The 24,250-nt window shown below is 40.7% G+C and overlaps 8 protein-coding genes and 1 long non-coding RNA gene across 9 annotated transcripts in view; 5 read left to right on the top strand and 4 right to left on the bottom strand.

Annotated features, from left to right (window-relative positions):
- Positions 1–103: 103 nt before the first annotated feature.
- Positions 104–4,030, top strand: LOC108102637 (PHD finger protein 14). The gene is given in 3 exon segments (XM_017207757.2): positions 104–2,256; positions 2,258–2,396; positions 2,815–4,030. Coding segments are annotated over 3 exon segments (2,982 nt in total). The 5' UTR covers positions 104–222; the 3' UTR covers positions 3,624–4,030.
- A 413-nt stretch (positions 4,031–4,443) lies between these two features.
- On the top strand, positions 4,444–6,193 carry LOC108102656 (solute carrier family 17 member 9). Its single transcript, XM_017207795.2, has 3 exons — positions 4,444–4,720; positions 4,786–5,173; positions 5,226–6,193. Exons 1-3 carry the CDS (start codon positions 4,653–4,655, stop codon positions 6,087–6,089), a joined length of 1,320 nt encoding a protein of 439 aa, XP_017063284.2. The 5' UTR covers positions 4,444–4,652; the 3' UTR covers positions 6,090–6,193.
- A 170-nt stretch (positions 6,194–6,363) lies between these two features.
- Positions 6,364–8,340, bottom strand: LOC108102655 (elongator complex protein 3). The gene is made up of 4 exons (XM_017207793.2): positions 8,253–8,340; positions 7,950–8,191; positions 7,011–7,876; positions 6,364–6,954 (listed from the first exon to the last, which is right to left on the bottom strand). Exons 1-4 carry the CDS (start codon positions 8,272–8,274, stop codon positions 6,435–6,437), a joined length of 1,650 nt encoding a protein of 549 aa, XP_017063282.1. The 5' UTR covers positions 8,275–8,340; the 3' UTR covers positions 6,364–6,434.
- Positions 8,341–8,397: 57 nt separating this feature from the next.
- LOC108102678 lies at positions 8,398–10,195 on the top strand. Its single transcript, XM_017207819.2, has 2 exons — positions 8,398–8,605; positions 8,664–10,195. The coding sequence occupies exons 1-2, from the start codon at positions 8,453–8,455 to the stop codon at positions 9,993–9,995; spliced, it is 1,485 nt and encodes a 494-aa protein (XP_017063308.2). The 5' UTR covers positions 8,398–8,452; the 3' UTR covers positions 9,996–10,195.
- On the bottom strand, positions 10,083–10,658 carry LOC108102679 (protein FAM32A-like). Its single transcript, XM_017207820.2, has one exon. It carries the CDS (start codon positions 10,561–10,563, stop codon positions 10,210–10,212), a length of 354 nt encoding a protein of 117 aa, XP_017063309.2. The 5' UTR covers positions 10,564–10,658; the 3' UTR covers positions 10,083–10,209.
- A 2,961-nt stretch (positions 10,659–13,619) lies between these two features.
- Positions 13,620–14,350, top strand: LOC108102531. Its single transcript, XR_001772177.2, has 2 exons — positions 13,620–13,710; positions 13,770–14,350. It is a non-coding gene; the product is annotated as an uncharacterized LOC108102531 (long non-coding RNA).
- Positions 14,351–16,714: 2,364 nt separating this feature from the next.
- Positions 16,715–24,250, top strand: part of LOC108102607 — a 40,093-nt gene continuing 32,557 nt past the window's right edge. Inside the window, 1 exon segment of the mRNA XM_017207711.2 lies at positions 16,715–18,246. The gene's annotated coding sequence lies outside the window, so the exon portion shown is untranslated.
- Positions 19,219–19,664, bottom strand: LOC108102510. The gene is made up of 3 exons (XM_017207535.2): positions 19,637–19,664; positions 19,432–19,581; positions 19,219–19,379 (listed from the first exon to the last, which is right to left on the bottom strand). Exons 1-3 carry the CDS (start codon positions 19,662–19,664, stop codon positions 19,306–19,308), a joined length of 252 nt encoding a protein of 83 aa, XP_017063024.2. The 3' UTR covers positions 19,219–19,305.
- Positions 23,219–23,875, bottom strand: LOC108102610. Its single transcript, XM_041819321.1, has 3 exons — positions 23,662–23,875; positions 23,485–23,608; positions 23,219–23,428 (listed from the first exon to the last, which is right to left on the bottom strand). The coding sequence occupies exons 1-3, from the start codon at positions 23,753–23,755 to the stop codon at positions 23,326–23,328; spliced, it is 321 nt and encodes a 106-aa protein (XP_041675255.1). The 5' UTR covers positions 23,756–23,875; the 3' UTR covers positions 23,219–23,325.

The raw sequence follows: 24,250 nt of genomic DNA, 5'->3' as shown, positions 1-24,250 counted from the left end.
ATAGCTTTTATAAAACTGAATTCTTGAAGAGTATTAATTTTTCGGTAAATACAACAATATTATGTGATTGGAGTTTTAGTACTATTCTATATTATGGTTTTTTTTTGTTTTCCTAGCTACGGTTACACTGTTCAAACAGCTTATCGAAAAAATTTCGGAAAAATAAAGTACGGGTACAAGTGTAAAGGAAATTGCAGATAAATCCGGGTTATCTGCTGAATTATGAAGCGAGCGCGCCAGCCCAAAATAACCACGCAGGCCCTGCTCGATTTTGACCTGGGCGAGAGTTCATCAGACAGTGATTTTCTCCCAGACATCGACAACTGCTCGGACGGATCAAAGGATGAGAGCGATGGAGATGAGAGCAGCGACGGCAGCAGTGACTCCGATTCTGGTTCGGATTCGGATGCGGAAAGCGAGGATTCGACGTTGCAGCTGCGACAATTGCTGGCCGAGACGGAGCCGTCGCCGATGGAGAATGGAATTAACGGAGTGGACCACGGAGAAGCTAATACTCCGTCAGGTGGAGTTCCCCGACCACCTCTCCAGCTATCTAGTGCTCCGGCTAAGAGAATGTGTTGCGTCTGCCTAGGTGAACGCAGTGACGATGTCAACGAGATCGTAGAGTGCGATTCCTGCGGTGTTTCTGTCCACGAAGGATGCTATGGCGTCAGTGACAACGTGAGCATCTCTAGTACCAATTCCACCTGCTCCACGGAACCTTGGTTCTGCGAGGCTTGTCGCGCTGGTGTCTCGGAGCCTGACTGTGAACTATGCCCTAATAAGGGCGGTATATACAAAGAGACGGACGTGGGCAAGTGGGTACACCTAATATGTGCTTTGTATGTGCCAGGTGTGGCCTTCGGTGAGGTTGAACAGCTATCCTCCGTGACGCTGTTCGAAATGCAGTACAGCAAGTGGGGAGCAAAAGTGTGCTCCCTTTGCGAAAACGCTCTATTTGCCCGTTCTGGTGTTTGTATTGGTTGTGATGCAGGCATGTGCAAGACCTATTTTCACGTTACTTGCGCCCAGGTGGCAGGCTTCTTGATTGAGGCTCACCATGAAGACGACGCCGCTGATCCGTTCTACGCACACTGCAAAGTGCATTCGGAGAAAGAGATGATCAAGAAACGGCGACGCAACTACCACACATTGCGTCTGAACATGTTGCAAAGGGCAAGGGAAAAGGAAGCGACAGCTGGCGACCACGAGGCACCTGCTCCTCATCCGAACCCAGCTCAAGCCCGCATACAGCGCAAACTTCTGAAGATCCAACACAAATACGCCCGGCATAAGGAGCTGAAACCTACTCCGTGGGTACCAACTCAGAAAATGTCGCGCCTACTTACCACGTCGGCCTCCGCATGTCGTCGTTTACTGGCCAAGGCGGAAATTATGTCGGTGGATGTGCAACATCTGGAGCAGCGTGAAGCACACATCAATGCCCTGACAGACATCCGTAAGAAATGGCACATTGCGCCGGCCTTTAGTGTTGAGTTTACTGCCTACTACATGGACCGCATAGTTCGTATGGATGACTTCCGTCAACAGCAGCGGCAACTTATCTCGCATAACGCCATTCTGTCCAAGGATCAGGACGTGCTAAGGTCTCAGTATGACACTGCTTTGGAGGAGCGTAAGGCCGTGAAGGCCACTAAGGATTCTCTTCTAGCGAGCATAAAGTCATTGCACGCCACTTTGACACAAGTTGCACCCAACATGACTCTGCCTAGTGTGGATCTCATTGCGCATCCTTTGCCAGAGGCTCCTCCTAAGACGAGTACGCCCACTCCTCCCCAGCGACCCATTTCAGTACCCACAGCAGCTGCCCTAAAAATGGGAGTCGGGTTTCCGTTGGGTCACCTAGGTCCGCCAGGCAGTAAGCTGGACTCTTCACGTATGCTCAGTACTCAAGCCAAACAGGGCAAGCACAGCAGTTCTTCGGCCTCCGTTGATGCGGCCCCGTCGGTGGCCTGTGGCATTTGCAAACGAAGCAAAGATCAGCACTTGTTGGTCAAATGTGACACATGCAACCTGCACTACCATTTGGGCTGTCTAAATCCACCGCTCACCCGTCCGCCAAAGAAATCGAAACAATATGGCTGGCAATGCTCCGAATGTTGCGACAAGTCCGATGGCTCTGATGGCGTCACCGAAATCTCCTCAGGGCCGAGAAAGTCCCGTACTCGTTTCAACAAGGACGGTCACCTGGTTTATATGGATCGATATTCCCTAGACGATGTACCAGTGGCTGCTCCTATTCTCCCCAAAGGAGGTTACGGCCAAGCGGACGCTCAATAAAACGTTGCCAACTCCTGCCCCGGATTACGTCGAGGATCTGACCAAGTCACCAAAACGTCCAAAACTTCAATCACCGTCTAAAACACCAACTAATGGTGAGTTCGATGTGAAGAATTCGACTTTGCACTATACTGAATAAGAAATGAATGCATAATTTGAAGACATTTGTTTTATTTTATAAGCATGTAAATATGTACATTTGTTATTTTGAAACTATTTTGGTTTAATGTATTCGCGAATTTGTAGGATATTTGGCAAAATTCTTACAAAAGTTATATTTGGTAAATGAAAATAGAAATTGCGTTTTCTTAAAAAATTTAAATGCCCTTAAAATTTTATATTATTATTTTTAATTGGATTTTAACGAAAATCGAATTGGTAAAAACATTTTTGAATTTCAACTAAAAAATTAAGTAAAAGATTGGTGAGTATCCCTTTTATCCTTAAGCCGGGAAAATTCCACGTAATCTGTATAAAACTCCAAAACTAATGTCACTGATCTTCTTCCTTCAGTTCCTGCCTCTAATGTTACTCCCACAACCGCAGCTGCTCATGCATTGCCAACACCAACACCCAATACGAACGCCTTAAATCTATCTGGCTGCGAGGACTCCATAGACGGAAAACTATCTCGCAAGGGTAAACGAAAGGATAAGCACAAGAACAAGCACAACCTGTCGTCAGACACGGAGAAGTCCATCGGCAAGGAGCACAAACGAAAGCGAAAAAAACGGGCCCACCTCGACGAGTCGTCGTCCCACCTAGACAGTGTGGCAAACACCTCCGGAAGCACCATCAAGATCATATTCAAAGCTCTGCGTCTGCCCGGCGAGGATGCACCCGAATCTCAGTACTTCTACGTTCCGGCCAATGCGGTGCGGTCCGTTGATGAAGCATCACGCCCAACCTCGGTTGAAACAGTTGAGGATAGTGTACAAGGAACGGAACAGGCCTTGGCTCCCGTTTTGCTGCCGACAGCGTCGCCGCCAAAGGTGCGGGAGCCCAAGGAGCCTCCTTCCACCGCTCATGCAATCGCAACACATTCACCCAAGCGAAAGGTCAGTCCCCGAAAGGCAAGCCCCCGGAAGACGCGTGTGGGACGTCCCAGAGTGTCCAACTCCAAGCCAGTTGTAGAGATTAGTTGTTGCGTTTGCAGTCAGACCGGCAAAACGAACCAAGTGGTAACCTGCGACGAGTGCCACCGACACTACCACTTTGCCTGCCTTGATCCTCCACTGAAGAAGTCACCCAAGATACGGGGCTACTCTTGGCACTGCGCCGACTGCGATCCTACGGATGAGGATGCACTGCCCAAGAAATAGGAACTAAAATTGTTTACGTATTTATCTTAGATTTTTTACCATTTTAGGATAAAATATCTTGATAGATCATGCGATATTTACAAAACTGAAATTGAACATTACACAAAATTATTCATAGATTATACATAATAAAAAAATTATTGAAACTATTTGTTTGTAATGAATTTATATTTCGGGAATTTGGATTTTAGAACTTTTAATTGTTGCCAAATATACAACTCTGAATATAATTATTTTTCTAAAATACAAAAATATCAGTATGGCAAGGATTATTTAGTAATACAATCGCGTTATTAATTAATCTTTATAAATTGTGTATATTTCCCTGATAGTTTGTTCACTTCCTTGGTTACTTATTAACAAATCCTGGATTTGCACTCTACTCCCTAAAATATAAAAATCTTAGCAACGATTAAGGTAGGGTAATTCATAAAGTACGTCTGTTTATGAATATTTTTCAGAATGTTTGTTCTACTCTAACATTCCCATTTTTTTCAAAATGAACTGTTAAGAGCAATATCACATGTTGCTTTATCGAATTAGTATCGATTTATGTTATATCGACAAAACATAAACACGGAAAGCGATATATGGGCATACTGTTATGTGCACCCTACAGTGGACTTTATAAGAAACATCTGTCATAAGATAATGTATTTGTGTTAGCTAGTAAGCAGTTAATATTTTTATAAATTTTTAAAAACTATGATTAGTATTTTATTATGATTAAAAATAAATATCGACAGAAATGTCAAGACAATGGCATAATTTTATTTTGTTTACATAGGGGAAGAGGGGCTCTGTAAAGTCGACCATGCCGCGCTATACTCTAATCCAGCGGCTGCTTGAAAAACAGCCACGTAAAAAATATAATTTTAAAAAGCGTAAATACTTGGCATTCTTGAAGCACAGAATTGAATGAAAGCAAACAAAGGCCGATAGAATATGCCACAGCGACAAGCGACGCAGCAGTTTGAGTTGATATGTGACGTGAAGCAGTGGCAATAGATCCGGACCCATTTTGTGACCATGGACGAGAAACTGAAATATTCGTTGTTGCGCGGAGAATTGGTGGACACTCAAAGTATATGGACCAGGTGGGATTCACGATAAACATCTTACAAATACTTGAACTAAATATTCATTTGTCGCATATTTGCAGGCACGAGAAACGCGTGTGGTTCATTACCCTGATAACGGGCACCTGCATGCTCTACTCCACGCGCACTACTATGCCACTTCTTGTGCCGGCAGTGGCATCCGCTCAGAAGTGGAGTAAAACTGACTCCGGCACCGTTCTCAGCTCTTTCTTCTGGGGCTATACACTAACACAGGTTGTGGGTGGCTATTTCAGTGATCGTTTTGGAGGCCAGCGGGTCATCCTGTGCGCCGCCATCGGCTGGTCGCTCATCACATTCCTGATGCCCACGATCATCTGGTCAGCGGGATCGATAAAGAGCTACGCAATTCCTTTTATCGTGGCCATTCGCATATTAAACGGCGCCCTCCAGGGTGTTCATTTTCCCAGCATGATCAGCTTGACCAGTCAGGTAAGCCTCGTATAAGTTTTTTTCACATAAACTTTAATATAATTTTTTCCAGAACCTATGTCCTAATGAAAGGAGCAGCTTTTTTGGCCTGCTTACAGCCGGCTCTGCGTTGGGAACCCTTTTAACCGGAATCATGGGATCGTTTTTGCTGGATTACTTTGGATGGTCGTACGTCTTTCGGGTGATTGGTCTGATGGGGATCGCGTGGGCCTTGGTTCTGCGGTACTATGCAATGGCTGGAGAACGCAATCGAATCATAAATATTGCCACGCCCTCGCGGTTGTGCGCAAACAAGAGTCCGTCGGAGGCGTCGGCTGTACCCTGGCTACGCTACTTCAGTCGGCTGTCCTTCTGGGCCTGTGTGCTGACCCATGCCTGCGAGATGAACTGCTTCTTTGTACTTCTTTCTTGGCTGCCCACCTACTTCCATGACGGCTTTCCACACGCTAAAGGTTGGGTGGTAAACATGATACCTTGGTTGGCCTTGCCGCCATGCACGCTATTTGCAAAGTACTTGACCACAAGGTTACTTGCCCGCGAGTGGCAGACTACGACGGTGCGGAAGCTTATCCAGAGCTGCTGCTTTGCTGCCCAGAATTTGGCTCTGTTCGTGATGAGCCGTACCTCGGATTTCCATACGGCCCTTATCTGCATGACCATAATCATTGGGGGCACGGGCTTCCACAACAATGCGGTGACTGTGAATCCGCAGGATTTGGCTCCTCTTCATTCGGGAAGCGTCTTTGGCCTGATGAACACAGTAGGCGCGATTCCTGGCTTCCTTGGCGTCTATCTGGCCGGACACATTTTGGAGCTTACGCAGAGTTGGCCGATGGTGTTTAGCGCGGCGGCTGGAATTAATTTGGTCGGATGGATCATATTTCTCGTCTTTGGCTCGGCGGAAGCCATTGTTTAACATTCTCTAGCATTCTTTCTCAGCATAAACTAACTAATTTATTTGTGTATATTAGAGTGTGTCGATTTGTGTATGGATCTGTTTGAAGACTAATATTTTGTATTCTTATTTATGATTGACGACCGAGAACTTTTCTTGTAAAACGGTAAAGCCAAAAACATGGAGTATCGTGGACTACTACTATGATTTTTAGCTAATAAATCAATTTACAATATATCTATTAATGTATATATTATTAAGAACTTAGTTTTAAGTAGTGAAATCTTACTGCTCATAGCGTGATAAAATACAAGTGTTTAATTCATCAAGATACTCAGAAATTAATACATTTTATGATAAATTTATTTATTTTATGCTCTTAGACATGTATGGTCCATCCAGTTCATATCCCAGTTTGCGGTAGTAGTTCCTGGTGCCCACTCCCGAGATGACTGCCAATTTGGTGCTACCGTGTTCCTCGCGAGAAATTCGCTCCGCTTCTTCCATCAGCAACATACCGAAACCTTGATGTTGAAACTTTGTGGGATCGCGTGCATTCACCGGCACTACCGAGCCATATACATGCAGTTCGCGCACTATAGAACATGCACCCTTTAATTCCGGACGGAATGTATCCGGCGAGCACTTGCGAAGCCTAAGAAGACCGACAAGAATGTCTTGCTCGGGATCTTCGTAGGAGAGGAACGTTTCCCAGCCGCCGTTGGCCACATAGTCCCTGCGTATTAACTCGATTTCGTACGGTCGCACTTTGTTGTGGATTTCCTGGATGCCAACCTCGCGGGTTCTAACATCTCGACAGGTTGTTCCAAGATCCTTCATGCGGGCCAAAGCCAGTTCGCGAAGATTTCCGTGCTCCACGCCAGAACTAAAAACGATAAATTTATTAAGCTAACTCTTTGGATTCATTTCTGATGAGCTTACCTAACCAGCGGCATGGGAATGTCGCGTTGCACGCGGTAGACTCGCGTCCATGGTGGTACAAGAGCCAAAATTTTTGCCACTAGGTCCACAAGCATGGATGGTGGATAAGACTTATACCGACCGGTCTTCCATAGCTCGTAAAGGCCAGTGCCTCGAATCACAAGTGTAGGATAAATCTTTAGGCCATCAGAACGAAAGGCGGGATTCTCAAAATATTCGATAAACTGCTCGATGTCGCGCTCAAAATCCACATTAGGCAAGTCAGGCATCATGTGAGCCACAATTTTGTAGCCAGCATCCTTGCCTAGCTGGAAGCTCTCACACACTGCCCGCACAGTATGCCCTCGATTCGTGTCCCTAGCTACGTCTTCGTAAACCGATTGGACGCCGATCTCAAGTCGGGTACAGCCGTAGTTCAGCATGTCCGAAATGTGCCGCTTAAGGCAATAATCTGGTCGCGTTTCTATTGTGATCCCAATACACTTTGTGCGTGACTTTTCCGAGTAGCGAACGGCTTCCGCAACATTGGCGCTGCTGTGACCAGAGAGTGCATCGTGCAGGTTCCGGATGAAGTAGTCGCGGTATTCCTCCGGCAGGCACATAAACGTGCCACCCATCACGATGAACTCTACTTTATCCACACTGTGTCCCAGCTGCTTCAGTTGCTCAACGCGGTGGCGAGTTTGCAGGAACGGATCATATCGTGCCCGAATTGCTCGCATCGAGGTGGGCTCATAGCCCGTGTAAGACTGCGTCGAGTACTCGAAGTCACTATCCGGTCCACCGGGACAGTAGACGCAAATGTTGCCGGTCATGTTGATGTGCGGGCAACGATGGGGCTTGCACATGACGGCCACCACTGCAATCTGGAGAAATAGAGATTGAGCATGAATATTAGTAATAAAAAGGTAGACTGCTTTAAAGCCTAGAGTGACTTACTCCACTCGCTGTGCGAATGGGCTTGGCCCTTAGCTTGGGAAGCAAGATCTTCTTGGCGTCCTGTGGCACGGCTGCAATAATGTCCACTAGTCGTGGCGAACTGTCCAGTCCGTATTTTGAGGATACCAAAGACTTCATTCTGTTGAGGTTTACATCCTTTTTTGCTTCGTGCGCTTGCAGCAGCTCCTGGATAATCTCACCAATAACAAGCACCTGTCGCTCTTCGCGGCTGAGGCCCACACCTGTAATATATACGGAATAGATTATATTTAAAAGGCGATTTTCCCAAAACGTAAACTTTACCTAATTTCTTTTTTTGCTTCATTTTTTAAATGAATTTCACAAAAATTGCACGTGTGATGTCGCAGCTGTTTTGTTTTGGTTATCGAACGATATAATCATTCCTCTACGTAGCTGTGCTTTTAAAAGTTACTACGACTTGGTCACACTAGAACGCACAAAGTTTTTGTTTTCGCACCAGATTCTAGGGACTTCTGGATAAAATGACTAGCTGCGTGCCAGCGCAGCAGCAAAAGGACCGAGAGCAGTTGCTGAAGGAACTGATCAATAGTGGTGACGAGATGGACGACCCAGACGATTCAGATGATCCAGATCAGCACCATCATCAGCTGGTAGAGCCTACGTTCTCTTTTTCGGTGTGTATACAATAAGCCCATTTTAGCGGACAATGAATAGCGCCTTTCCAATTTATAGAATAGCAACACCTGCTGGGTGTGTAATGGCTATTATGGACCCAACTTTGGGGAACCATTATGCGGCGCCTGCCACGCCTTTCTATACAATGCTCAGCGGGCGGAAGAACTGCTGACCGAGCTTTCCGACGACGAGGACTCTGGGAACGACGAACCTCCTTTCAAGGACAAGCAAGAGGACGAAGAGACCGAGAATGATGTGGACATCATGGGCTTTGAGGATCTGGAAGATCCAGAACCGCCAGCCGTCGCTCAGCACGCCAATCCGCAGCCACCAATAGAACCGCAGAATGAGCAGCCAATTATGCCCGCTCTCGATCTGCCCCAGCAGGCGCCAGAAGCGGCGGCACAACCACGTGAGTCTCCGGAGCGCGACTTTGAGCAGGAACGGGCTGTAAATCCCTTCCTGTTGCCCATCAAGCGTCCTCGGGCTACGGCTCCATTGGCCTTGCCTCATTACATGCAGGAATTGGGCGATGGAAGGGCGCGAGCTCATGAATATAACGCCGCCGGTGGAAGCGGAGCAAGTGGCAGCAGCAGGAATATTGTAAATATTATACCGGTTGAGGTAATGCTAAAAATATTTGCATATCTGGACGACATGTCGCTGTGGATGGCCAGTGAGGTATGCAAGCAATGGCACGACATCGTCGGAAAGAACACGGCCCAGAGCATGTGGAAGTCTTATATTAAGCAGCGCTGGCCGCTGTTCGAAAATTTGACGGAGAATCCCAACTGGTACCGCCTGTACGGGGCACTAATGTCATCCTGCTTCTGTCGCACATGCCTGATTGAGATGGGAGGACGGGGTCAGGACTCGCAGCACGCAGATCAACAACTGGGAGAACGAGAGCCGGGCAACGTAATGCGCAACAACTTTCTGCGCGGCGAGGCGAATTTGCTGAATAGCTACGACTCTGAGGGCATATCGGCTATACCGCTGGATCGCCAGAATAACTACTGGCAAGCCACAATCCTGGGTCCACCCGGTAGCCCTTACGAGGGCGGCAAGTTCTTCCTGTTTATCTATTTTCCGGAACGCTATCCGATGACACCACCCACAGTGCGATTCCTTACAAAGATCCTGCATCCGAATGTGTCGCGGCACGGTGACGTGGGCATTGATATCTTCCAACAGCACAACTGGTCGTTGGCGCTGAACGTGGCCAAGGTACTGCTGTCGGTCCAGAGCCTTCTAACCGATCCGTACACCGAGGTCTGCATGGAGCCAGAACTGGGATATATATACGAACACGAGCGTGACCGATTCGAGCAACTGGTTCGGTCCTGGACCTGGAAGTACGCCATGTTCGAGCTGATTGTACCGCGTTAGAGGATCGATAGCCCTCCGAGGACATTGGACTGAAAGTTGGAAACTACCCCTCTTTACGTTGTAACTACATATGTCTGTGTATTTAGCTTAGTTGTGCCATTTGGATTGTTTATTTTGGCCTCTCTCTCACTTATCCCGCGCCCCAGGTCACAACATAGTCGAAATTACTTAACCTAATAATAAATGTATGCTTTAAGTTACGATTATCGGCGCCTTATTTCGTCCAGGACACCTTGGGAATATCAAAGTGCTCGGTAAGCGTGTCCAGGTGTTCGTTGAACTTCTCCACCCGTTCCTTGTGGGTGGTTTGTGCCTTGTCCATAATCCGCTTGTTTCGCATCTTTTCCTGCTGCTTCTTACTGGCCATCTCCGATTTGGTGAGCTTGCGTTCGTAGCCGCTGGCGGCTGACGAACTAGTGGCGCTAGCCTCCGCCAGTTGTTGCTCCAGGTACGCCTTCTGCCGCTCTTTCTCCTTGTCCTTGCTCTTGTGCTTCTTCTTTTTCTTAATATCCGAATCGTTTTTGAGTTTTAGCTTGCCCTTGGCAACGCAAGCGTACTCGTCGGACATAGTTGTAAATAAACTTTGTTCTAAAGACTTATACTACTCAATCTACGACTCCCAGATTTCCCTGTTTTGTTTACACCAGGCACCGATGTTTTATTGCCTACTACCATTATCGACATTTGCTTACACAAATATCGATTATTATCGATGTCACTTTTTCCGGCTATTTTTTTTAATACTAATCGACAAAATTACGTTATTTTGAAGTATTTCTTAAACAAGTTGTTTGATCATAATATCAGCATGCAGCTTATTTGTATGTATCCCATAAATTAAGTCGTCGGTTAATAGTTTTAGTTTATAATATTTTCACTATCTAAACAAGGTCTGAAATTGAACTTGAACGGGTCCACACGTTGATCAGAGGCTTTATTTCATCTCCTCCCTCGTACATAAGTTCTTTGTTTATTGTTTTACCTAACCTGAATCCTATCTAACCTAACCAGGTCTATTTGCGTCAGACTATTTATTTAGCACATTTTATTACCATTAAAGCTAAATGTTAAAGTTCCTGCTTAATTTTTATATTTTAAATCAAGTTTTAATTAAATTTGTTGTTCATTTAGAATGCAGTTTTAAGATCATTTATGCTTTAAATAACTGAAAAGTAACTCTGGAAATCAGTATACGTTTTGTTTCTAAGGGTAAAAACATGCATCTAGCTATCGGTGTACTTTTGGCAATCGTCGTAGTCCTGATTTCAGGCAGCGAGTCAGCTATCGTCAGGGGTTCTTTTAAGGACCCAGCTCATCCTGGAAAGTATATACATATTACTAACAAAGGTCATCTTCACAAAAGAATATCAAGCCAAGCTTTATGTAAACCTTGAACTTCTTTTTAATTCCAGTTAAATGAGCAAATTCATTATTATTGACTTTGATTTGACGGAAAAGAAATTAAGATAATAGGGAATGATAAGGGTTAGGTGCCACTATATATTGTATTTATAAAATTTTATTGAATTATCATATCATTTATCTCAATTGCTTGAGATTGTAAAATATATATATATATATATATTTGTAGAAGCACAGTAAAAGCCATTTTCAAGTTCTTGTAAATATGACCTAAATCCTTATCATTTCAATTGTCTCTGACATTTCGTAAAATCCTATAAAAGCATCGTGTTTACCAATAACGCGTTAACAGTCTTGACAAAATGTTTCTAAAGTTAACTGGACTCTGTGCTTTCCTCGCTTTACTTTCCCTTACTTCGGCCTATAAAATAACACCAAATGTTATCGATGGTGAGATTATAAAGGGTTTTTATATTTTACGTGACTCAATCTAATGAACTTTATATTAGGCATTCCTGGTTTCTTAAATATAACAACTGCTCCGTTTGTGAAGATTGGGTCAAGCTATTACTTTATTGAAAGTAAACTGCTAAAGAATTGGTATGACGCTTACGAAAATTGCCGGAAAATGGGAGCAGAGTTAATAGAGATCACAAACAGTGAGAAATTAAGTGAAATATTTCCATACCTCGTTGAGAATAAACTGTTTGCACTATTTTGGACCTCTGGCACTGATATGGCAAAACAGGGAAAACATATTTGGTTTACGAGTGGTAATCCCGTATCTTCTGACCTGTGGCTCCCAGAAGAGCCGAATAACGTTGACAATATTGAGCGCTGCGATGAGTTGGAGATTCACAAGGAAATCGGTGGACTAAATGACAAGAAATGTGAAAGTCTTAATCACTATATTTGTGAAGCACCCAAGCCAAAAACTGCTTCATTTGTAGTTTGGTAAATACATTTCCTGTTGTAAACAAAAAAAGGCAACTTTGATTGTTTTTTTATGTAGTTTAACTAACTGTGAATTAAATAAAAAAAATTACAGATGATTCAAATATTTAATTTTCTTTAATGAAAATAATCTAAACATACTTTGATAACACAGAAGTAAATTACCGTGCCCTGGCTGCTGTGACATACATATACATATATTATATATTATTAAAAACGAAAACCGTCTTTTGAGCCTTGTGGGCGTATGGGTGGGTGTGGCCGGATAGTACCACTGAAAGATGCGCTGGCATCTAAAGATTATATATTCTGACTTTCTAGCTGTAATAGTTCCTGAGATTTCAGCGATTTTAGTTTTTCGCGATTTGTGGGCGTTAGAGTGGGCGTGGCACGGATGCTGTCCCGGAACCTCAAGAATCTTAATGCTTAATCTCAACTTTGTATCTGTTATAGTTCCGGAGATCTCAGCGTTCATACGGACGAACGGACGGACAGACGGACATGGCTAAATCAACTTCGCTATTGATCCTGATCAAGAATATATATACTTTATAGGGTCGGAAACGCTTCCTTCTATCTGTTACATACTTTTCAACGAATCTAGTATATCCTTTTACTCTTCGAGTAACGGGTATAAAGATCATCTTCACAGAAGAATATCAAGCCAAGCTTTATGTAAACCTTGAACTTCTTTTTAATTCAAGTTAAATTAGCAAATTCATTATTATCATTATTTACTTTTCTCTTTAAAATATTTTGAAAATAATGATTTTGATTTGTCGGAAAAGAAATTAAGATAATAGGGAATGATAAGGGTTAAGTGCCATTTTATCGTTTATTTATAAAATTTTATTGAATTATCTTATCATCCATCTCAGTTTCTAGAGTCATACTTTGTATATCAGAAGTTGTCACGTTTTGTCATGATTTTGACTTGACGAAAATAAATTAAGATAATAAGGAATGATAAGCGTTAAGTGAAAATATATAATTTATTTATTAGATTTTATTTGAATTATCTTATCATCTATCTCAATTGCTTGAATCATACCTTTGTCTTTCAGAAATTGTCACGTTTTTTATATATATATTATTTATATTTCTTTTGTCGAAGCCCAATAAGAGCCATTTTCAAGTTCTTGTAAATATGACTTATATCCTTATCATTTCAAATGTCTCTGACATTTCGTAAGGCCATTTACAAGTTCTTGTAAATATGACTTAAATCCTTATCATTTCAATTGTCTCTGACATTTTGTAAAATCCTATAAAATCATCGTTTACCATTAACGCGTTAACAGTCTTGACAAAATGTTTCTAAAGTTAACTGGACTCTGTGCTTTCCTCGCTTTACTTTCCGTTACTTCGGCCTATAAAATAACACCAAATGTTATCGATGGTGAGATTATAAAGGGTTTTTATATTTTACGTGACTCAATCTAATGAACTTTATATTAGGCATTCCTGGTTTCTTAAATATAACAACTGCTCCGTTTATAAAGATTGGGTCAAGCTATTACTTTATTGAAAGTAAACTGCTAAAGAATTGGTACGACGCTTACGAAAATTGCCGGAAAATAGGAGCAGAGTTAATAGAGATCACAAACAGGAAGAAATTAAGTGAAATATATTCATACCTCGCTGGGAAAAAACTGTTTGTACACTTTTGGACCTCTGGCACTGATATGGCAAAACAGGGAAAACATATTTGGTTTACGAGTGGTAATCCCGTATCTTCTGATTTGTGGCTCCCGGGAGAGCCGAATAACCGTGACAATATTGAGCGCTGCGAGGAGTTGGGGATTCACGAGAAAATCGGTGGACTAAATGACAATAAATGTGAAAAACTTAATCGCTATATTTGTGAAGCACCCCAGCCAAAAACTGCTTCATTCGTTATATGGTAAATACATTTCGTTTTGTAAACAAAAAAAGGCAACTTTGATTGTTTTTTATGTATTGATTTTTATGTTTTTAAAATACGCGAAACTAGTTTAATTAACTGTGAATTAAATAAAAAAAAGTACAGATGATACAAATATTTAATTTTCTTTAACAAAATAATCTAAACATACTTTGATAACACAAAGTAAATTACCATGCCCTGGCTGTTGTGACATACATTTACATATGTACATATCTATAGCTTATTATAGCTTCCAAGAAACTTCAAGTCCGAAGAAAAATTAAGAAACGATAGGAATGGAAATTTTTCTTCTAATATCAGTTTTACGAGCTTACCAAGAATTTTTATGTCCGAAGAATTAAAAATGATCGATAATAATGGACTATATTAAGATGGAATTGCTAATATGAGCTTCCATTAGTAACTCTATTTTTCAAGCATTAAGATGTATCAGAGGACCGCAATATTTTTAGTGTTCGCTGTGTTTGTTCTTGCACAGTCCGAGGCAGCTGAAATGTCAGGTCAATTTAAAGAATCCTTGCTATCCTGGGAAATGTGTCTATGACGGCCTTGTTTTAAATTCTGGTCAGACGGGAACAACCAAATCGTGCGAACGGGTCTTTTGCGGCGATGATAGCTTTGCAACGGTTCAAACGTGAGTAAATTGTATTCAAACTGTAAGAACAATTAATAAATACATTTTCTTTAGGTGTGGTTTAGTCTTACTTCCCCCTAACATGAAGTTTGGAAAACAGACGGCTCCAAATGCCCAATATCCCGAATGCTGTCATCGTGAGGTTCTTGATAGTTCTGGCTGTGTTGTGTAACACGATACCCTTATATACAAATGATTTATTTTTTACTTTTCAAAAAATGCTCAAAATTTGTAATTAAATTTAAATGAAATAAAATGACTACATATACGACTACATATACGATTAAAATAAAGAATTCAAATAATGAAGAATAAATACTAACCGAATCGAATCGGAGTTTTCCGGCTGAGTATATCACAGTTGAATTGCTACTAAGGGCTTTTAGTAATGATTTTAGTTTTACAACCATTAAGATGAGTTTCGTTAGCGAAATCTTTTTAGTAGTGGTTGTGCTTCTTCTTGCACAATCCGAGGCAGCTAAAATGGATGGGGAATTTAGTGATCCTTCATATCCCGGCAAGTGTGTCTATGATGGCCTTATTTTGGATTCTGGTCAGACGGGAACAACTAAATCGTGCTATCGATTCATGTGCGAAGAAAAAAGCATTGGATCGGTTCAAACGTGAGTCTTATCAATTGGAACTGTGAGTACTTCAAATAAATGGTTTTCACTTTAGATGCAGTCCGATCAGTCTTCCGGATGAAATGAAGTTGGGAAAGTATAAAGCTCCTAAAGCCAATTATCCCGATTGCTGTGTTCGTGAGGTTCTGGATAGTTTTGGTAAAGTTTTATTCGCTATTTAAATGTAAAAATATTTCAATATTCAAGCAATACTTGTTTGAAATACATATATTAAATAAATGTTTGATTATATAAGCGTTGAAAGCGTAAAAAACCTCAAAAAATAATCTTTTTTTGTTTCTCATGTAAAATATTGTTTATAACTAAGTGCTCCTAATAAAACGCAACGCAATGTACACTTTCTCTTAAAGCCGTATCATTTGCTCTTCTGGTTCTCTTTCGGCTCTCTTCCGCCACCCACGCCGAGGTCCGTGTGGAAAGCTCGGTGGAAATTGTGGCTGTGCTCGCGAACTTGTTAGCATTGCATTCCGCTAGCAATCAGGTTCAGTTCTAATCCAACGGGCGACGGAACAACATACCGTGTGTGCTGTGTTCGCTGGGGGCGCGTCTGTAAATATTTAAAAATTGAAAAACATATTCATAAATGGCCCAGGCCAAAACACTGCGAGAAATTCCAGCAGCGAAGTGATTTCGAATGAGTGGTTTCAAAGTGACCAGTGCGAGCCAAAGTCGTGTTGTGTGGCCAAACATACAAAAAAATTATAAGAAATCATAATAAATGCATTTGAAATATAATAGTTAAGAAGTTAAAAAAAAAAAAGTTGAAAGTGTTGAAGGTGAAAATTCTGCTCACTCTCTTTGTGCCAATCGTGCTACCTCTCTCTTTCTCTTTTTCTGGCGGAAACTAACGGTTTAGGCAAAAAGTGCTGTAAAAGCTCGCTCCTTTCGCACATGCGTGTGCGTGTGACTGTGTGGGTGCCAGCTTGAGCGTGTGTGCGTGTGCTCGTGTTAGCATCCTGTAGCAAGTTCTTCACTCAAGGATAACAGTCGTAAAAGCACAACAATGTAATGAACAATATCAGAAAATATCATCATCATCTTCATTCCCATTCTCATGCCGAGGCAAAATATTATGTGTGTCCGTGTGTGTGTGTGCGTGTGTGTGTCTCTCAGGTTCTCTCGGCTCACAAACTTTAATGTCCTTCTTTGTCACTTAGTTTTATGCGACAGTCGCCGTCGAATGCGACAATACGAGGGCATTTGCATACGATTTACGATTCCCGTAGCCTCCAAAACGGACAATCCTACGGGTTAAGTCTGTCAGGAAGCTGCGGTTCCCCCTTACAACCTCCTCAAAAACACTCACACACACACAATGGAAGGCAAGGGCATGTAACAGGTAACACAACACAATTGACACCTGTCTCGCTCTGCATTTCCGTGACTCTCTCGCTCTCTGAGCATCCTTTGTGTAAGGTCCTGTAATACTCGTTCTGCCAATAACAACAGTTGCCACAAGGAGCCATTTCAATGTCATGAAATGATGTTTGCAATAAGTGAAAAAATTAAAAGAAGATTTTAGATCGATTTAATGTTTCGATAGACTGTTTTGGGACTTTTCAAGACAAAATGAAAAGGATATGAAAATACAAATATTTGCAAAAGAAGAACTCTTTTTAGAAACAAGAAAAGTTTCTTCAAATATAGGAAGTTTTAATGAAAGTCTTGGTAAAATATTTAACCGGTAATTGATATAGCATAATATTTGCTAAAATAACAATATTAAAATAAATTAAACTTTATGTATATGCGTATATAGAAACACTGAGAACATCCTTTATTTAGAAATGGATAACTTTTTGGGCAGCACATGTTGTGCCAGAGTTTGTCCTGTTTGTTTAAATCCCTTTTTGAATGTTCAAAGTTAAATGGCACTGGGGCTGGGGCGGAGTCACCAACTTTTTCATTACTGTTGCACATCAAGTTGAAGTTTGTCGTATGCTCGATGACCTTTATGCAAAATAGGTCCTGTCACATGTTTTCCGCCGTCCAGGACCCCGCACTCTCACTCTTCCAATGGCGTGCATTATTAAGCGCCAGCTTTTGTATTATTCAGAGCACACATGATGTCTGTGTTTGGACTGTGTAATAAAAAATCATTCATTATTCATGCAAAGGCTTCACTGTGGTCAGGCAGTTTTTCCTGCCGTTCTTATTGAAATGCCATTAGCGAAATTCCTGCGATTGCTAATGCGCCGACGCGACGTATACGCAATCTGGCATTGAGATAATATTTATATATCGCTTAATATGGGCATGGGCATCAGCCAGGTGAACAGAGATTTGCATTAATATTGGCGGAACAATGCCTGGCCATAATCATTACGAATGCAGATAAGTGGAGGCCATAATGCCAGGTAGTTGAGCCTAATTAAAAGAGAGAGGGCATACAGGAAACAAAGGCCAAGATTGCCTTGTGGTGATGCGTGAATTTCTTTTTTTTTTTGTAACAACAGTACAGAGATACAAAACATTGGCAACATTTCGTGGTCGTTTTCAGCGAGTTGATTCCGTTTTTGTTTGTGTTTGCCTTGCCGGAGCACGCGTTACCTTGGACAAGAATAAACCATCCAAACATCCTGCAGCAACCAAGCATCCAAGCACCCAGGCATCCATCTACTTGGCCATTGTGGTTGTTCTTGGCGTTTTTCCTCGGCGCGGCCTCACGTTCATCCTCATCTTTTGTGAATCCTTGGCGCAGCAGATTCTAGTTGGTGGCCTACTCTGAAGGTGAGTGCAAACATTCGCTTTTTCCTTTCTTTTTTCCTCCCCGTCACCATTTGCTCAATCGATTATTCCCTAACTGAACTTCAACTTAAATAGGCCATAAAATAGTATAAAAACCAAAACCAGAAACAAAAATCAGGCACATAATTGAGGTTTGAAATGAAAACGCCCACACTAACAAATTATTCAATAAATGTATTTTTTATTCCCCAGAGATAAATAGATTTTTATTTGCTTTTTGTGCGTATAAAGCCTCTAAATCAATTTGGCAGTCAGCACATCGATTTTTTATGATAATGTTTACAATGAGGCGATAAATGATAATAATCAAAACCATTTTATTTACAAAAAATTCCAAACTCAATCAGCTTTTGTTGCTATTTTTATACACATTTCTCTATGGTGATTGACTGTTGCTTTTTGTACTTTTTGTGGTCAAAAATTTAATCAAATGAATACAGATAAATGTGAAATTTTAAATGTTATTTTTAGTATTTTACAATGTGTTAAAGAAGTTAAAAACTAGTTTTTTATTTTGAGTTCTTTTTATTTCATCTTTTCTCATGCCAATCTCTTAGTTTGCTGTTTATTTGCATTGCAAATATTACCATTTGGCTGAAAAGGAATAACGCTCAAAGCGATGACGATGGCGAGCCACGTCCAAACAGTGGAAAATGTCAATAAACTTTTCGATTTGTGTCATGTCGGGTTCTCTCTACTATCTATGTGAATAAGCGACCTTCCAAAGCTGAGATTGACTTAGCTAACCCCCCTCTAACACGCCCATAAATCACAGACTGGGCGTGGCATAATGGGCGTGTAATGGAAACAGTTTGTTATAATTAGACAACAGTGACCGGCTATTAGAGTAAACTAGTTACTGGCTAATGGCCACGATGTTGCCTACTTTTCTGCGCTGTGCTTGGGGAAACAGGCGGATACGTTATTTCATTTCAAGAATCTTTTCTAACTAATTTGACTGCTTTATAATTTCCAAGTTTTGGTTATGACTGAAGGCTAAATAAAGTGCAAAAAATAATAATAATTGTAAACATATATTTATCATGATGTATCAATATTTTCACATAATGGAACCTGTTTTTTAGAGCATTTACGACGAGAAACGGGCTTTAAATCTAAAAGCAGAGTTTGAACACCATTTGGATAAAAATTATGATCGATATTTACCAGATAAGTTAAGAGACTTTCGATAACAGTTGATTGCTTGCAAAATACATGGATTGCGAACGGTATAAAAGCATTTGTTGTCCCTTTTGGCACATCCGGGGTTATCTTTGCCGGCACAAGGTTTATCACAATGTTGCGAGGCAGCAAAGGCTTTTAGTTAAGAGAATATATATTAAGGTTAAAAGTTAATATCTTTTCTTTTTACCCAGTAAAAACAGAAGGAGCAGCTTCATCTGCTGCACTTTTCAAGTTATAAAACATCACTGCGTTATGGCTGTGTGAAATTGGCATAACTAATTCTTCTATAAAATATATAAAACATATTCAAGCATGAAATTTATTCAACTATTGCTTTTTATAACAATGTGCACTTTCGTATTGAATACTAGACCGTGAATAACAAACAAGCAGATGGGTCAGAAGATGTCTTCTTCATAATTCATGGCAAACATTACGCTGCGACTACTACAAATCATGGCGAATAAGAATTCGCCCGACCCCTGGAAACATTTTTATGGCAACCATCTTTGCCAACAGCTCGTAAAACAAGAGCAACAGTCCGCAGTGCTTTACTCTCATAATTTATTTTGCATACACACTCACACTCATTCAAGAAAGCTGGAAAACAAGAATACACAAAACACAACGCATTGGAGGGGAAAAATTCAATTTCACAGGATATTTTCGGGGACCACAACTCCGGTCTTTCTAACAAATACAAAAAAAAGAAAGAACAATACAAAAGCAGTGAAAAAAAATAAACAAGAAATAGTTCTCATCTTCTCAACCATCGAAAATTAGTCGGAAAGAGGAGGAAAATGTGTGAATTTGGCAAAATAATATTTTACTGCGGATCCGTGACAATTTGACAAGTATTTTGACGGCATAAAAAGCGTTTTATTTTCCGCAAGAAAAGCTTAGCCAAATATTTGATTTATGGCGTTTAAATAGACACATTATACTAATATTGATTGACATTCATTTCGAATGATATATAAATTGAGGTCATTAAATAGAAAACAATTTTCCCTTGGGAGGTGTATAAAATGTGATTATAATTGCTAATCCTCAATAAATTTGTTATTTTTCCCGAATTAAAAAAACCTTTTTGAAAGTGTTAGTTAATATTTATTCATGTAAAGTCTGTTATCTAAAATATTCCTATAATAACTTTGATAAATATTGTATAAATACATTTAGATTTAATTTAAGGAAAGAAAAATTCAATTCCTTTGTTTGGTTCCTTAGAAAAGAGATCCTCTTTTTAGGCCAAAGACAGCGCGTGAAATGTAATGAATAAATAAAGTTCGGCTGTAGCTCGCCATTCGCATTCGAGAAGTTGAAAGATTTGGCCTGGCAACCAACGTGGTTATTGTACAAAGGTGCGAGAGCTTCTGTGCGTTTGCATATTTTAAGCTGCTCCTTTGCACCTTTTACATTTTATATGCCATGCGGCGGTTGAATTTGAGTTTGAGCCGTCGACTGGCCCTCGACTTTTCCGACTTTTTCGGCTCGTTTTCTGCGCCGACTTTTATTTCAGTTTCCGTTTATGTACACATTTGTAGCCTGGCCAACAGCAACCCACATACATTCACATCCACATCCACATCACCTTCACCTTTCGTACACACTGAGAGGTCACCATTCCCTGCCAATTTATAAATGCTGTATGTACATGTGTTTTCACAAGGCTTTAACTTTGCCCTCTCCCCGCCTACCCCATATTTCCACAAAAAGGGAAAAAGTAGAAAGTAAAAAAGAAAAAAATGAAAGTGTAATATTCAGTTTTTATGCTGAGGCTGGCGCTTCTCGCATGCGACTAAAAACCAGCTGCGGTCTCTGTACAGTGTAAATTTCTCCTACACTTCTCGTGCATTTCTAGAAACTTTGCCCCATGGCCCCCATGGTCAAGTTTCGGTTGGGCAAACAAAGAAAACCCCGATTTCTTTGGCCAGTCCTTGCCGAATCGGAACTTTTGTGGCGTTGTTTTTCCACTCGTTTTTTTCTTTTTTTTTATATTTTTGGATTTGGGTTAATGGCCAAACACACACACAGATTTTCACATTACTCTGGTAAATTCCAAGGCATTTCTGACCTTTGATAAGCCAAAGCTAATTTTGATGTAGAATGTGCAAATTATATGCATGTTAGCTTAAATTAAATCCGTTTGTAAATACATAGCTACAGAGAACGATTTTAATTAGTTTCAGTTGAATGCGCTTAACACGGCCACCAAATTAATTTCTCTGCCGCGGATTAGCTAAAGTGCCTCTTATCGGGATGATATACAAGTGGATGTGAGTTGGAGATGTTAAATTGTGGTTCTATTAGTGATTTTATAATAAAATATATTGATAATAAAAATGTGTAATAATTTTAAATGAAGTTTTTCTAATGCAGATATAAATATTCTTTAAACTCAGAGAAATATCTGAAAGGTTTTATTAATAGAACATTATCTAACATATCGTTATAGTATTTATTATTCAAAAATTCTTAAATATAAGTTATTTTATTATATAAAACAAAGTTGCTTAAATATAGTAACAAATCAAAACCAAAACCTAATCCATAGTCAATGCCCATCGCCAACACTAAATGTTGATTTGATGGTTGTAAATCGAATTGAATAATTAAACAGTTGGCTGGGAACAAGTGTTCATTGGCAATCGATCACATAATTGAGATGCGACTTTGATTGCATTTCAGGCTGTTCAAAATTACACAGAAGGGCAAAAATGCTGTCCCTTTGATTGTGGGTGAGGATAAAAAGGGGTCAGAGGTTCAGAGGGGGCAATTGGCCTTAAACCGAGATGGCTGTGAATTGGGAGCAACTGTCGAGGTCGTCACATTTGACCCGCAATGCAGCCGGGGCTTAATCTGCCCCACAGTCGCATTCAAATGTCAATTAGTGTTGTTGCTGTGGTCTCAATTCCCGTACGCCTCGCGCTCCTTTTATCTTTCCGGCTCATTCTGCCCATGCCATTTCCCCCGGGAAGCCATCGAGCAATTGAAGGCCACGGTACTAGCTTCGCATCCACATCCGCATCCGGTTCCTTGGCCAGCGGTCAATAAATCTGGGCCAGCACAACTTCCAGCCAAGGAGCCTAAGAGAAAAACCCATAAACAGTTTAGCTGGCGGAGCAGGAAAATAAAAAACTATGGCCCCGAGGAGTGCAGTAAATTGAAAACATACTTATGCATAATAACTATAAAATTAACATAATTTAAGTGGATCAAATCGATTTATTTAGCTAGTGCTTAACTGCTTGGCCAATTTCGATAAACTCCATGACTATGACCTAATTCGAAACTAAAAACATTTTTCAACTTGAATTTTCAAGTGCATTTGACTTTGCGGTTTCCTGTTGAGATATTCGGTGTAGCGACAATCCTTCGGTGGTAATTTATTTTCACATCTATTTTTAGAGAAGAATGTAGATTAAATTTAAAACATTTTCCATTCAAATTCGTATATAAATAGATAATAAAATCAGGAGAAAATTAATGATTATGATTTATTGTGTTTTTTTAATATATGTTATTTAAAATAAATTTTAATAGTAGTTATTATCAAAATATATCTTCGTACTTACGTAAAAAGCATGCCATATCCATCACCAGTACAAAAGACAGTAGTGCAGAAACCTTATGCGGAGGACCTGTCCCATCTTGAGAAGCACAACCGAAGGGCCGCCGTCAAAAACACAGTGATTGGAATAAGCTAAAATGTATTTAAATATACTTAATCGGTTAATAAATAAATCTTCAATAAACTTACCAAATGATATATCAGCAGAAGCCTGAAAAACAACCAAACTCCAGAGGAGCGCAAAAATGGCTTCGAAAAGTATCTACAAAAAGTATCTTAGTGAACCCGACCGATCGGCCTGCCTAGTTGCAAATAAGCTCACGCCTGCAGCATTCCGGATAGGGAAGGTTTGGATTGAGGTAGTCACCATAGTGACAAGAAGGTGACGGGATAGACACACCGCAACTGCCAAAAGGACAATAAGATTTGCATTTCTATCTTCAGGCAGTTGACCAACTCACCTATGGAAAACGACTCGCCCGTTGTGTCCGCACACGATTTTGCGGCACTCGTGCGTGGGATCCTTGATGCTAACCCCCGGATTGAGCACGAGTTCCTGGTTGATGACGCACTTATTGGGATGGCCTAAGGATGGGTTAGTAAATGTGGAGCTGTCAGCTGCGTCTGTCTGCACTCACTCGGATTGTAGTGGACTCCCTCCCATTCCGCAGAGTGACATCCGCTAAAAAGGATGCACAGAAGCGTGACTGTGAGAAGACTATGGGATGCCATGGATAAGCTGATGGCTTATTTTAAATCGCAGTGTAGTTTTAGTAAAAAATTGCTGAGAACTTGTTTGGTTTTATATTGACATTTGATTTTGAAGAGTTAACTTTTGTCTGAAAGCTAATATGATTTAGTTTGGCCACTAATTACTGTATCATAAAACATATTTATCATTTCGAATTTGAAATCAGCATTAAAACCTCTTTTAACCTTATAATATTATATAAAAGTCTTACCAGTATTGCCAGTATTATTAAGTAGTCAAATATGACTGACAATGAAAATACCTTTTTTTGCCGATGGTTATGATATCGATAGTGCCATCAATGACATTTGCTACCAACAATTGAGTTGTAACCTTTTAAAGCCGAAACAAGTTCAATAAACAAATGCCTTAAAAATTTTGAAACAACAAAGCAACAAAAACATCTGAATATCACAACCAAATTAAAAAAAAAACCTTTCAATGGAAATTTAAGGACTTAATCATAAAAATAGCCC

The sequence above is a fragment of the Drosophila eugracilis genome, unplaced genomic scaffold, assembly GCF_018153835.1.
Source record: "Drosophila eugracilis isolate 14026-0451.02 unplaced genomic scaffold, ASM1815383v1 contig_575, whole genome shotgun sequence".
NCBI classification, from domain to species: domain Eukaryota; kingdom Metazoa; phylum Arthropoda; class Insecta; order Diptera; family Drosophilidae; genus Drosophila; species Drosophila eugracilis.
The sequence above is the reverse complement of the archived record's forward strand: the minus strand, read 5'-3'. Positions and strand labels throughout refer to the sequence as shown.